Source organism: Hibiscus syriacus, unplaced genomic scaffold (genome assembly GCF_006381635.1).
Source record: "Hibiscus syriacus cultivar Baekdansim isolate YM2019G1 unplaced genomic scaffold, ASM638163v2 tig00112383_pilon, whole genome shotgun sequence".
Classification (NCBI taxonomy): domain Eukaryota; kingdom Viridiplantae; phylum Streptophyta; class Magnoliopsida; order Malvales; family Malvaceae; genus Hibiscus; species Hibiscus syriacus.
Window position 1 is genome coordinate 4,383,682 of NW_024063319.1, and position 12,228 is coordinate 4,395,909.

Consider the following 12,228-nt stretch of genomic DNA (forward strand, 5'->3'; position numbering starts at 1 on the left):
AAATGGGGGGAAGCATGCGTGCGTGAACTGATGCAAATAGAAAAAGGGAAAAAGAGAAAAATGGGGGAAACTTGCGTGCGTGAACTGATTATCGAAGAGGACTAGAAGCGGGAAAGGATGAAAATAATGGGGGGAAATTAAAAGACGAATTTTAGAGATGACACACAATGAAAAGTGTACTCCGTGTGTTTGTTACTTTTTTTGGATTATGACTATTAAATATGACACACATTATTGTAAGTCATAAATCGTTCAAATTTTAAGAAACATGACATTTTTTATAGCACACATTTTTTGTAAGTCATAAATTAGCGTGTCATATTTCGTGTGTCATTAAAGGTATATTTTCTTGTAGTGTAATTCTCTTACTACATCGAGTCGTCCAGTACTTACACTTGATCGAAATCTGCATATGAAAATAACCAAAATGAATATTGAATCTCACATAGTTATTACCAAATCATCATTTTCATATACTAAAGGAAACACCAAATTCTCTTTCTTTCTTTTTCAAATATAAGCAGTATTGATACTCTACACTCAGTACTGATACTTCACTTCTATGGTATCGATACTCACTTCAGTATTGATACCCTTTTGTATTCTGGAATTCCTTTTCTATTATAGTATCGATACCCTACTATTGGTATCGATGCCCCTAGTATCGATACTACACTTTCAATCCCGATGTTTATCTGATTTATATGGTATCGATACTGTTCTTCCAATACTGATACCATTGCCCAGAATTCACCCATTCCACTTCGAAATTTACCCAAAACTCACCTAAATCTAACACTTTTAACCCAAAACAAACTCTTAAACTCATTTACACTCATTCCAACTAACTTGTGTCCATTAAAACCCCTTTAACATCAAAAATTCTCTATAGAACTCTTGAAACTAAAAACCATACTAATTCTTCAAACATGTTTCCAATCTTTTCTAATACCTCTCATACCTTAATTAAACCCTTGACAAGCCAAATATATCTTTAAAAATCCAAATAAAATCAATTTAAATCAATTCTCTTAAAAACCCATTTTACTAATTAACCATTAATTCATAAATCTCTTAGCTTCTATCCATTTTTAAGCTTCCTTAAACTTTTATACAACCCAAATAATCAAAACCAATTTAAAATTTCAAGAAATAATCAACTTGAAATTATATCACCTTATCTATGGAGTTTCACGGTGGGAAGAAGAGAAAAGCTTCCAAATTTTTCCTTTATTTCTTTCTTCCTTTTTATCACATGTTATATAGTCCTAAGAAATTAATTTTAAATTCATTCATGCTAAAAGATCACTTTGCCCTTCCATTCTTACATCTTTGATAATAAGTCCTAGACATAAATTCCAAAATCAGTCCTTGAACTTTTTAATTTATTCAAATCAACCCACCAATTTTAAATCCTTACATTTCAGTTATTGATCCAATGTTTGGGGTATTACATATTGTATATGGTTATAAAAAAGCATTTAAATTGGAATCAAATAATATCATAATATTATAAATATTTATAATTAAATTTAAATAGAAACTCAAAAATTCGACTCAACTTGATTTTTTTTTCGAGTCTTACTCGCCCTGACTCGAAAATAAATTTCAAGTCAATTTTGAGTTGTAAAATATGACTCGTCAACTCGAATAACTCGAAATTTTTTGACTTGACTCGACTCAACTCGATCGGACGCTCACCCCTATATATAGGGTTAGGATCCACTTATGTAAAATTCTTTTAATTTTACACATTTTTAGGACCGTTGGATTGAGAGAAATCAAAGGTTGAGATTTAGTCATTTTTTCAATGAACATTTTCTCATTTTCTACTGTTAATCTCAACCTTTAATTTCTCTCATCCAATGATCCTAAAAAGGTGTAAAATTAAAATAATTTTACACAATATAATTGGATCTTATCATATATATATATATATATATAATTTTTATACAAAATAAATATAAATAAAATTTTAAATTTGATACATTTAATAAAATAAATAATTATTAATTAAATCATATTAAATATCCAATCTCATCTTTTAATGGATCCGCCGCACAGTCTTGTACTCTTGTAGTGATAAACTTTAAGGGTATTTTAATATAACTGTTTTATATTGAATAATTGGGGCTATAATGTATGTGTTGTTTCTGTGCACAGATAAATTTATGTTACTGTTTAAAGGAATCGTTATTATTTTTTGAGGTCACGAATTCGAACATCAACAACTGCAACAAGATATTAGAGCATTCAAAATAAAATAATTAAAAATATTTAAAACATATACTACTTAATATAAAATATTATTGTTGCTGTTCTCCACTTAATCTAATTAGATACAAGTTAAATATATATTTACAAAATGAAAACGCATGTATTTTTAGATAAAATTTATATGATATTTTAATCAGTAAAATATTTATCAAGATTTCAAAAGAATTCTGATCTCGTTAGAGAGACTTTTAAATATCACCCTTATTGAATTTATCACAATATAATAAATATATATTATTTTATACAATTTATTTATATACTTCATTATTAATATTCCATTTGATAGCACGAACCAACTTATTTCAGTGGTTAAAGAAATCGTTGTTGTTCTTAGAGGTTAAGTTTGAACACCAACAACGGCAAAAGTGATTAATCATTTATTGTCAAATAATTAAGAATATTTAAAACATATACTACTTTCTTATTTTCACCGTCAACCGAATCAAAAATCTCATCTATACTTCCATTCCACCATCATATGAATCGTCAAATTCACATTTTTCAACTTTTAAATCATTAATATTTTCATATGCTCATCCAACCTACATCATATATTAAAAATGTATCTAATTTTTGAATATTTGATTTCGCCAATGCACGCCTAAGATTCTTTGTCACCGTAGATTCTATTTCACCATTTTCGTTTTCTTGTTCATAATCAGGAGAGCCTATGACTAAGATTTTTTTCTTTTGAAAGTGCAACTATAATATATTCATTGATCAAATAAAACATCATCAACGTCTTGTTATATGCATACAAGACAAATACATTTATGTCTATCATAAATAGAATATAACGGTGATCGTTCAATAACAACATGATGAGCAATAGCGTGAACAATTGAGACAACGACATACAGAGATGGATCATTCCGACGTCCCAAAGCATCAGATATGGAGGAGAAAAACTTAAAGAATATTCGAAGTGAATGAATGAAAAACGAATCTTACATTAACCATAGTATTGTCTGACACATATCCGAGAACCAACATAATGTCATATTCAAACGAACAAAGGAACCAGTCATCGAAAAAACAAGCAACCATGAAATCTCGAAGAACCATAGACCAAGAAGAAGACAAATGAAAAAATGTGCACCGAAAATCCAAAATCACCAGTAACCATGATATCTTTTACTAGAAAAAGGGTCGAGAAAAAACATTATTTTAAATAGTTAAAATATAACTAAAAACTAATAGAATCAAACGATTAACAAAAATAAGATGACAGGGAAATGGCCGGAGGAGACCACCACCGCTGCAGGCTTGCCCTTGATGAAAAGTTTGTGATAACCGCCAAGTAGATTTATAACTGCAACAGAGGCTTTTTTCCATGACTAAGATTTAGATAAGCTATATATAAATATAATACCAATTATTATTATTTGAGATTCTAAATTCGAGCACTACATATGTTAGGAGTATGAATGTTTGTTGTTGGTTTGAGCATCGCATATTCAAGGATATAAGCGTTCATTATCAAATGATTGAATCTTTAAACAGATAATGCCTTGTATATCCTCCAGATTTATTTATATAAAATATAGAACATCAGTATAAGTAACTAGCCAATGCAAGGGGACCTTTAATCAAATGATTTGATTTTTGAAAAGAAAGTGATTTATCAAAAGGACCTTCTTCTCTTTGTGAAAATGAGAGCGCTTATATGGATTAAAGCTATTAATGAAAATGTTCCTATGGTAGAAGCAGATTGGTGGAACACCCTTGCTGAATGTTTTTCATTAAAGCCTCCTTTGGTGTCCTGGTGTCCCCCTTCAGAGGGTTGTTTGAAATTTAATGTCGATGGAGCTTTCAAAGACCCGTCTGCGGGTTGCGGAGGTGTGTTGAGAAATAGCAAGGGAGATACCAAAGCATTGTTCTCTGCTCCGGTGGATCCTATTAATTCAGATTATTCTGAACTAATGGCAATAAAAACGGTTTTGGCATTATTCTTGGAAACGGGCTGGTGTGAGAACTTCAGTCTTTCTATTGAATCGGATTCGCAGTTGGTGTTAAAATGGATTGAATCGTCATCTGAGAGACCTTGGAGGTGGCGGGATATCTTTGAGGAGATTGATAGCTATCTTAAGCGGATTGAAGGAGTTAAGTTTGTCTATGTCCCGAGAGAGGGGAATGGGTTTGCGGACCATTTGGCGAAACAACGTTTGCTGTGCTCTATGTTGTTCAAAGCTTGGTGGGATTGATCTATTCTGGCTCCTGAAGTGGGTTTATGGTTTTTTTTTCCATGCTATAGGAATTTTATTTTTGCATTCTGTGTTTTCCTGTTGAAACTGCTTTTATTTTGCTGATGGTTAGCTGGGGTATTTAGCAGTTTTGGTTTTAGTCAAGTTGTCCAAAGCTATAGGTGTAGTGGGGTATTTAGCAGTTTTGGTTTATTGTCCAAGCAACTCGCAGCATCGGAAACTTGATCGTTGTCACGCCTGGGTTTCGACGGCGGATGAATTTTAGTATCACCGGTAATCGGTACTTCACTTGCAGCAGTATTGGAATTATGTTGAATTTGAGGGTGAGGAAGCAGATTGCGAGTGATTAAAGGATGGTTACTTGGATTAATACCCATATTCATAAGCTACCTTCTTAAATGAGAGTTCCAATAATTCTTCACCTCATTATCGGTTCTTCCGGGCAATCTTCCAGCTATCAACGACCACCTGATTTATTTTATGACAGTGAAAGAATACTAAATAAATTTTATACATATTAAAAAGAAAAAAAGGGGTATAAAAGAGAGAGAAATGGTACCCATTGCCTAAGAGTTCATGAAGCTTGATAATGAGATCATCTTCATCCTCAGTACCTGTTTTAACTTTTAATGCAGACCTCGGATAATTTCTCCATCTCAGCCTACAGCTTTTCCCACATCGAAGGAGCCCTAAACCAATTATTTAGAAAAATTATTGTTTTTTATTAATTATTTAGAAAAAATAATAATACTATAAAAGTTGTCTTCTTTGTTTTCCATTGACATGCACATGGATGGACAGAGAAGGTGATGGATGTGGTAGCACCTTTGAAAACAAGACGAATATAATTTTTTTTTGTTAGGTGTATGAACCACTAGGCGGATCTAGAAATTCAAAAATAAGGATTCAAAATACTTAAAATATAAGGGAATTTTAAATTTCTAGGGAGTCCGATCACACTCCCATTAGCACCCCTTGATTCATCCTTGTCTGAAAATTTTAAATTTTAATATAATTTAAATATTTTATTTGTGTTTTTTATAGATTATTTAATTTTGTTCTATTAAAATTTTGTAATTTCGGGATTTTAATATTAATTACTGTATATAAAAGTAGATATGAATTAACCTGCAGCTTGAGGGAGAGTACGCCAGCAACCTTCACCGTGAATTCGAATGTGATTTATGAGCTCGTCGTCTTCTTGCTTAGACCAAGCCCCTTTATTTCTGTCTTTCTTATCGCAGCAAGGTTTACTCATTGTCTTCTTAAAGACTAAACCCTAAAATTGATATAATATTCAGATATGATAGCAATCGGATAAAAAGGGGAAAAGAAAGTATATAGCCAAAGATAGTAAAAGAAAAGAAGGGTTGCTTCTTCTTCTTGTTACTACATACAATATTGAACTATGGATATACATTGTATTAAATTACGGCTGCAACGTAGTGTAACGGCCACATCGTAACAGTTTTAAATGTCACAACGACGCAATATTAACGCAATGCTATAAAATATTTTAGAAGTATTGTGATTTTTTAGGAAGAAATCACGCCCGCTGACAACTGTCGTTTTGGATGTCAAATAAATTTCTTTTTCTCAATTAAATAAATAAAGAAATACTTAGTATAGAGAAATAAGGGTCGAATCCTCAGGGAATTAGAAAATCATAATTTTATGTTTGAATGGTTCTAACTAGGCGTGAATAGTAAAAAGGAGAGTTTGGAATATGAGATTTAAATAAAAAATGTTTAAATAAATAAAAGTAATTAAAGTAAAAATAAGAGGATAATGATTGAAAATAAATACGGTAAAACTAGCCTCAGGCCTTGCTTTGACTCAATTTCCTTCTGATCATCGAATAAGATTTTCTTTTCAGGATTCACGTCGGTTACTTTGTCTACAAGGGCTATCCCTGTGACTCTGTCTTGTATACCGAATACCCAAGGCAACCTTTGATTCTGGCTTTGGGAATTGATTCTATCAACATCAATTGTCGTAGATCAATTACCTTTTAAGTTCGTGGCGACCGACTCGGATTGTTGCTTCAATAAACGTCAATTTCGATCTCAATTCCCTCTTGGTGAAGCCATCTCGCCAAGTGTGTTCCTAGGAAGTCGAATTTGCTTTCTATAAGCCGAATCTTCCTCCACACATTTAATAGCAACAACCTATTGACCAAAGTCGATCTTTGATTTTGAAAAATAAGCGCAGAGATTGAGACAAATATTTCGAAGATATTAAGGGTCTGTTTCAATTCTCCCGTTGGAATTGAGTCATCGTGAAAGCTCTCGGCTTATGAAAAGTTTAGCTAAGCATGACAAAAGTCATACTTAGCATATTAAAAACAAACTTGAAAATAAAGAAAAATAAAAAGTAAAAAGAGAAAGCTTTTATAAAAACTAGAGAGAAAAAAAGAATGTAATTCGAATGATGAGTTTAGGCTTACCTCAAGTGGGTATTTATAGCCTCTCAAAGCCTAAGGATAAACAAGAAAATAAAATAAAATAATCCTAAGATAATTGTTTTTCAAATTTAAATTCAAACTTAAACTAGTCTCCTAATACAACTCTGCTCGTCCATCTTTCAGAAGGCGTGCAGAGAAAGTCTTCTAGAAATCATCGTTGACTGAACCTTTTAGAAACCGTCACGTCAGCCCGCGTCGTGCCCAGAGTCGTGCCCATGTCTCCAGCCGTGACCAAATAATAAAAAATTGCAGAATGCACCCGTTTTGTCACTAATTCTGGAAAGTAAAGACTTGCACGGAATCAAGCATAACACGACCAATTTAACAGCAATAATTCCATAAAATCGAAGAAATAACGAACAAAGATTGACGATTCTGAACACCCATCAAATTCCCCCTCACTTATCTCATGCTTGTCCTCAAGTATGATATAATCAAATAAATCAAAAACTTCATTAAACATTCTTTTGTCAAGTTTCACATTCAAAGAAGCAAGGTAGAGACCACAAGAAATATTCAAGTCAAGGCATCAATCAATTGAACACCACTAATTGGAACAATTCAAGTGCAATTGTAATATCTATCCATTCATTAATCTCAATGCTCATAACTCAACATCTTATCGGGATTCACTCAAATCTCTCAATGTGTTTGGGGTAAAGAAACGCTCAATGTCAGAATCGACACGATATTACCATAAGCTTGCAAGTTAATCAAATCTCCACTACTAATAAGAACAAGATGCACAAATCAAAGGGTCTTTTATTGGTTGTAACGGGTTTGGGTAAAGGTAGGGAAAAGGCTAAATATACGGCTAAATATTCAAGACAAGGAACTAACAAATAATAATCTCAACTCCATCAAAACATTAAGCATAATATCAAACAACAAATTTCTTCTTGAAATGCATTTTTTTCTAACATAAGATTCGAACCTCTGATTTTACTTAAATATTCTTAATTATTTGATAATGAAAGCTCAATGAAAGATTATAGAACAAATTCAAGAAAGATAACCTCAAAACAACCTCCTCTCGTTAACAAACCAATGTACTGTATTTATACAGCAGAAATAAACTCAGACGATACAACTCTAAAAAAACTCCAACAGTTACAAAGCAGTTATAACAAACTCCATCTTACTAACCACCAATCTAACCATAACCTTAACACTCAATCATCCTACTGAAACGACTACTAATGCTTGAATTCGTGACCTTTAAAAATAATAATTCTTTTTAATTATTGAGGTAAGTTATTCATGCTCCCTAGATTAATTAATTGTTGGTAACGGAATATTTCTAATTCCCACTTGTGGGGTTGTGTTTGCAAATTATGAAAAAATCCATTTCAACTTAAAGAGAACTGTATTGCAACAGTTTCGTCCCTAGGTGCTTTGTATTTTTCATGAAGAAGTGCTTATGTCAATTACGCAGACATTAATGGACTCTGCAAAAGAGGCTGCCATTAATATTTTTTGGCTATGATTATGAGTTCCTGCAATCCGGGTTCACTACTTTTACACATATCCAACCAACCAACAATCAACTTAACATCGTTTCCACCTTTTACCTGCTTTTTTTCTTTCTGTTTCTATCTTTTACTTTCATGCAATTATTAAATGTCCTCTTAAATTCTTCTTTGTGAGAATTAAAACTGCACATCTTTATGTTGCAGCACTCCACCAACTCCACCATGCCCCCATCTTTCTAAATGTCAACCGAAGAAAATTATTGGTAGGAAAAATGAGTTTCGCCCATAGTTAACGGTTTATATATTTTTTAGTTTGGATGGACAGCTGTAGTCAATGAAGACATAATCATTGACTGGTATTTCTATGTATGTTGGTATGAGGATATTGGAGGATGAATGAGAATTGGAGATGATTATTTCTATCCTAATTGAGAAGTATTTATAGTAATTATAATTGACGGTGTTAGTTATAAGATTATTATAACTACTTGTAGGTCAAAAAAGTTAAATAAATTTAATAATCAATTTCTTTGATTTTGCTATGAAAAATCATATAGATCTATCTTGTATTGTAACTGACTCGAAGACTATAGACTCCTAGGAGACTCTTGCAAACAAAAGAATTATCTGAAATTGTTTGATTGATAAGTAACTAGCAGTGTAATAAAAACTGAAACTAGCATGTCACATGAGATCCATTTTAAAATCAGTTCTCTCATTGCAATTAATTTGCAGTTTAAGATGAGTGGAGCAAAGATGGTGGGTTAAGGTTAAGGTGGTTGTTGTCCTTTTCCTATTGGCCGCAGCTGACTGGCAGCATCACTCAACCAATGGCCAATGCACGCCCCATCCACCAAACCTAACCAATTAAAGGCACAGTCTTTGTACAGCACTACCGCTACACATAGTGTCAACCCAGCTCGGTCCTACCTTCTCTGACATAATTCTCTGTGAAGTTGCTGTAACCGATGTCACCTTGTCTCAAATTGGAATAATATTAGAACCCCGCCCCTTAATTGTATAGATTAATCACATTTTCATTATCCATGTGTAGGGGTCGGAATAGACCAGATCGGCCTACAGTGATTTACGGTTTGATATGTATAAAATCTGACTTGGCCTGACTTGGCCTATTTAATAAAAAGGCAATATCAGGTCTTTTTAAAAGTCTATATAATTAAACATACCAAGTTTAGACCTATTAAAAAACCTTATAAGCCTGATAGGTCGACCTATTTAGAGTGCCTACTTTGTAAAATATATTAAATTAGAGTGACTTAATAAAGATTTTATTCTAAAATTAATGACTAAACTGAAAATATTAAATATTTATTATTAAACAGATTTTTAAACAAGCTTTTAAACAGACCAAGCCAAGTCTAAATAAAATCTTTAACAGGTCACAGGCCAGGCTCAAGCCTACAAAAATCATTATAGGTCAGGCCCAAGCCTATTAAAGTCTGGCCTGACCTATTCCGACCCCATCCAGGTGCAGAATTAAAAGAGACGAGAACACAAGCAGGCAGAGCTGAAGTTAAATACTTACACAAGATAAAAGATAAACAGCAGACTCAACAACTACACAATACACGAGATTTTTTACTCAAACTTGTCCCCATTACACAGTAGAATTACCAACTCACATTCATTCTCTCGTTACATTATTGAACAACTGCTGCTTGTGTTGTCATCACTGAACATATGGGTTGTTGCTGTGGATTGATGATCAACATTGAAATCGTGCACTTCAGGGAATGAGTATGGTGGTGGAGGGTTGTAATTGTAATAATAGCCAGTGCTAGGGGGTATTAAAGGGGATCTATGATACATCATCTGAGGTTGTTGCTGCATGGCATGCCTGCTCTGCATGTTCATCATAGATGCTGGATAGTTATAGCCGTTGATGTTCATGAGCATCGACGACGGATATTGACCCGTAGCGTATCCGCCGTTCGGGAAACTTGATGCATGAGGCCCCTGCAAGCAATTGTTGGATTGAACTTGATGGTATCCAGCAACAGCACCGGGATTGGCTGCTAAAACTGAAGCATTAGGAACAACATTAGCACCATTTCCATGAAAACCCGACAGACCGGGAATCGAGTTCATGTCATTCCCATGTTTGACCTCGGCTGCTGCAGCGTTCATCTTCAGAGCTGCCAGTGTTTTTTGATCATACAAACCAGGGTTGACCTTCATTCCCATGTTCTGATTGGGGTTTCCTTTCTTCCCACCATTCCCATTCATAACATTGTTGCTGTTCTTGGGATTAATGTTCCCAACACCTTTATCAGCATTATTAGAAGCATCAAGAGCTTGTTGTTTCAGCAAACCGCCGAGCTGACCCAACTGACCGAGCTGATTTGATTTGAGAAACTGCAACTCGTCCTCTTCATCCTTTTCGTCATAATCATCCATATACTCATCATCTTCCTCTGGAATGGAAATGGGAAACTTCTGCTGCTGCTTCTTGAACGCTTCCATACCTTTGAGAATACCTTGCTTCTGGCTTTTGTTGTTGTTGTTGTTACTCTTGTTGTCATCTTTGATGCAGTTGTTATTTTGCTTTTGGTTTTGATCCTGGTTATGGTTAGACTTTTGGGACCAAACCTCAGCATATTTACCAGCTCTGACCAATTTCTTGATCAAAGTTGCAGAATCAACACTTCCTGAGACTGTAACTTTCTGCTGCTCTGCATCTATACTTATTTGGTAAACACCTGGAAACAAAGAAGAAAACAACAAACACAATTACATAAAAATAAATAAAAGATTAGCCAAAGCATGTGACACACGCTATGGGGGACAATGAGCTGGAAAATTTCCCAGCAGAGTGCCCCAGACAACTGGAAACAGTCCAAATTTTCTTTTGGTATCATAATTTTCTCAGCAACCAAGCAGACAGCAGAAAATGACAAGAATGCAAAGATGAAAGAAAGCTAATGCTAAAAGTGAGAAGAGCACCTTCAATTCTCTGAAGGAGTTTCTTCACTTTCTGCTTACAACCATCACAGTGTATGTTCACTTTGAGAACACAAGTCTGGAGATAAGGAAAAGCAAACAAGAGAAAAAAGAAAAGAAAAGATTCTTCATAAGAAAAGACCAGCATCACCTACAATTTGTTGTACATGTAGATTTTCAAAACAATAATAAACAAATCAAAAAGAGGGGCATAACAAGAGAAAGACCTGAATCTTGAGCAGCTTAAAGTCTTCTTCTTTAGTCATTAATTCGCCTCTTTTGATTGAAATAATGGCGCTAAGAGGAAATACAGGAGCAAATGAGAACAAAAGAAAAGCACATGAACTTTTTTAAGCTTGAAAGCTAGTTCCTTTTCTTGCCTTTAATACCACCGACAAAGTTAAAAGCAAATGCAAAACCCCATACACCATGGAGAGAGAGACAGAGAGAGAGAGAGAGAGAGAGAGAGAGAGAGAGAGAGTATTAATAAATAAAGAGGGACTGGGGAATTTGCTGCAGCTGTTTCGAATTCTGAGATGATGTGATTTAACGTTAAATACTGAAGAGTAAAACAATTTAAAAAAAAGAACAGCGACTTGACAAGACGACTTCTATCCCTGTTCTGTATGTCACATGTACCCTTTTAAAAATTTCATTTAAAAAAGAAGGGAAATGACAGTAGAAATGCAAAAGCTTTTGCTGAAATGGTTGGTTCCCAGAAGTGTTAATTTGCTGAAATGGTTGGTTCCCAGAAGTGTTAATTTGCTGAAATGGTTGGTTCCCAGAAGTGTTAATTTACTGAACTGAAATGGTTTTGTGAACTGAGTCAAAAACCGAGCTACCAATGGGG

General features: G+C 33.9%; 2 protein-coding genes across 2 annotated transcripts; one reads left to right on the forward strand and one right to left on the reverse strand.

Annotated features, from left to right (window-relative positions):
- Nucleotides 1-3,929: 3,929 nt before the first annotated feature.
- Nucleotides 3,930-4,481, forward strand: LOC120178871. Its single transcript, XM_039184648.1, has one exon. It carries the CDS (start codon nucleotides 3,930-3,932, stop codon nucleotides 4,479-4,481), a length of 552 nt encoding a protein of 183 aa, XP_039040579.1.
- A 5,423-nt stretch (nucleotides 4,482-9,904) lies between these two features.
- LOC120178907 (heavy metal-associated isoprenylated plant protein 37-like) lies at nucleotides 9,905-11,826 on the reverse strand. The gene is made up of 3 exons (XM_039184675.1): nucleotides 11,606-11,826; nucleotides 11,382-11,457; nucleotides 9,905-11,137 (listed from the first exon to the last, which is right to left on the reverse strand). Exons 1-3 carry the CDS (start codon nucleotides 11,642-11,644, stop codon nucleotides 10,074-10,076), a joined length of 1,179 nt encoding a protein of 392 aa, XP_039040606.1. The 5' UTR covers nucleotides 11,645-11,826; the 3' UTR covers nucleotides 9,905-10,073.
- Nucleotides 11,827-12,228: the final 402 nt, after the last annotated feature.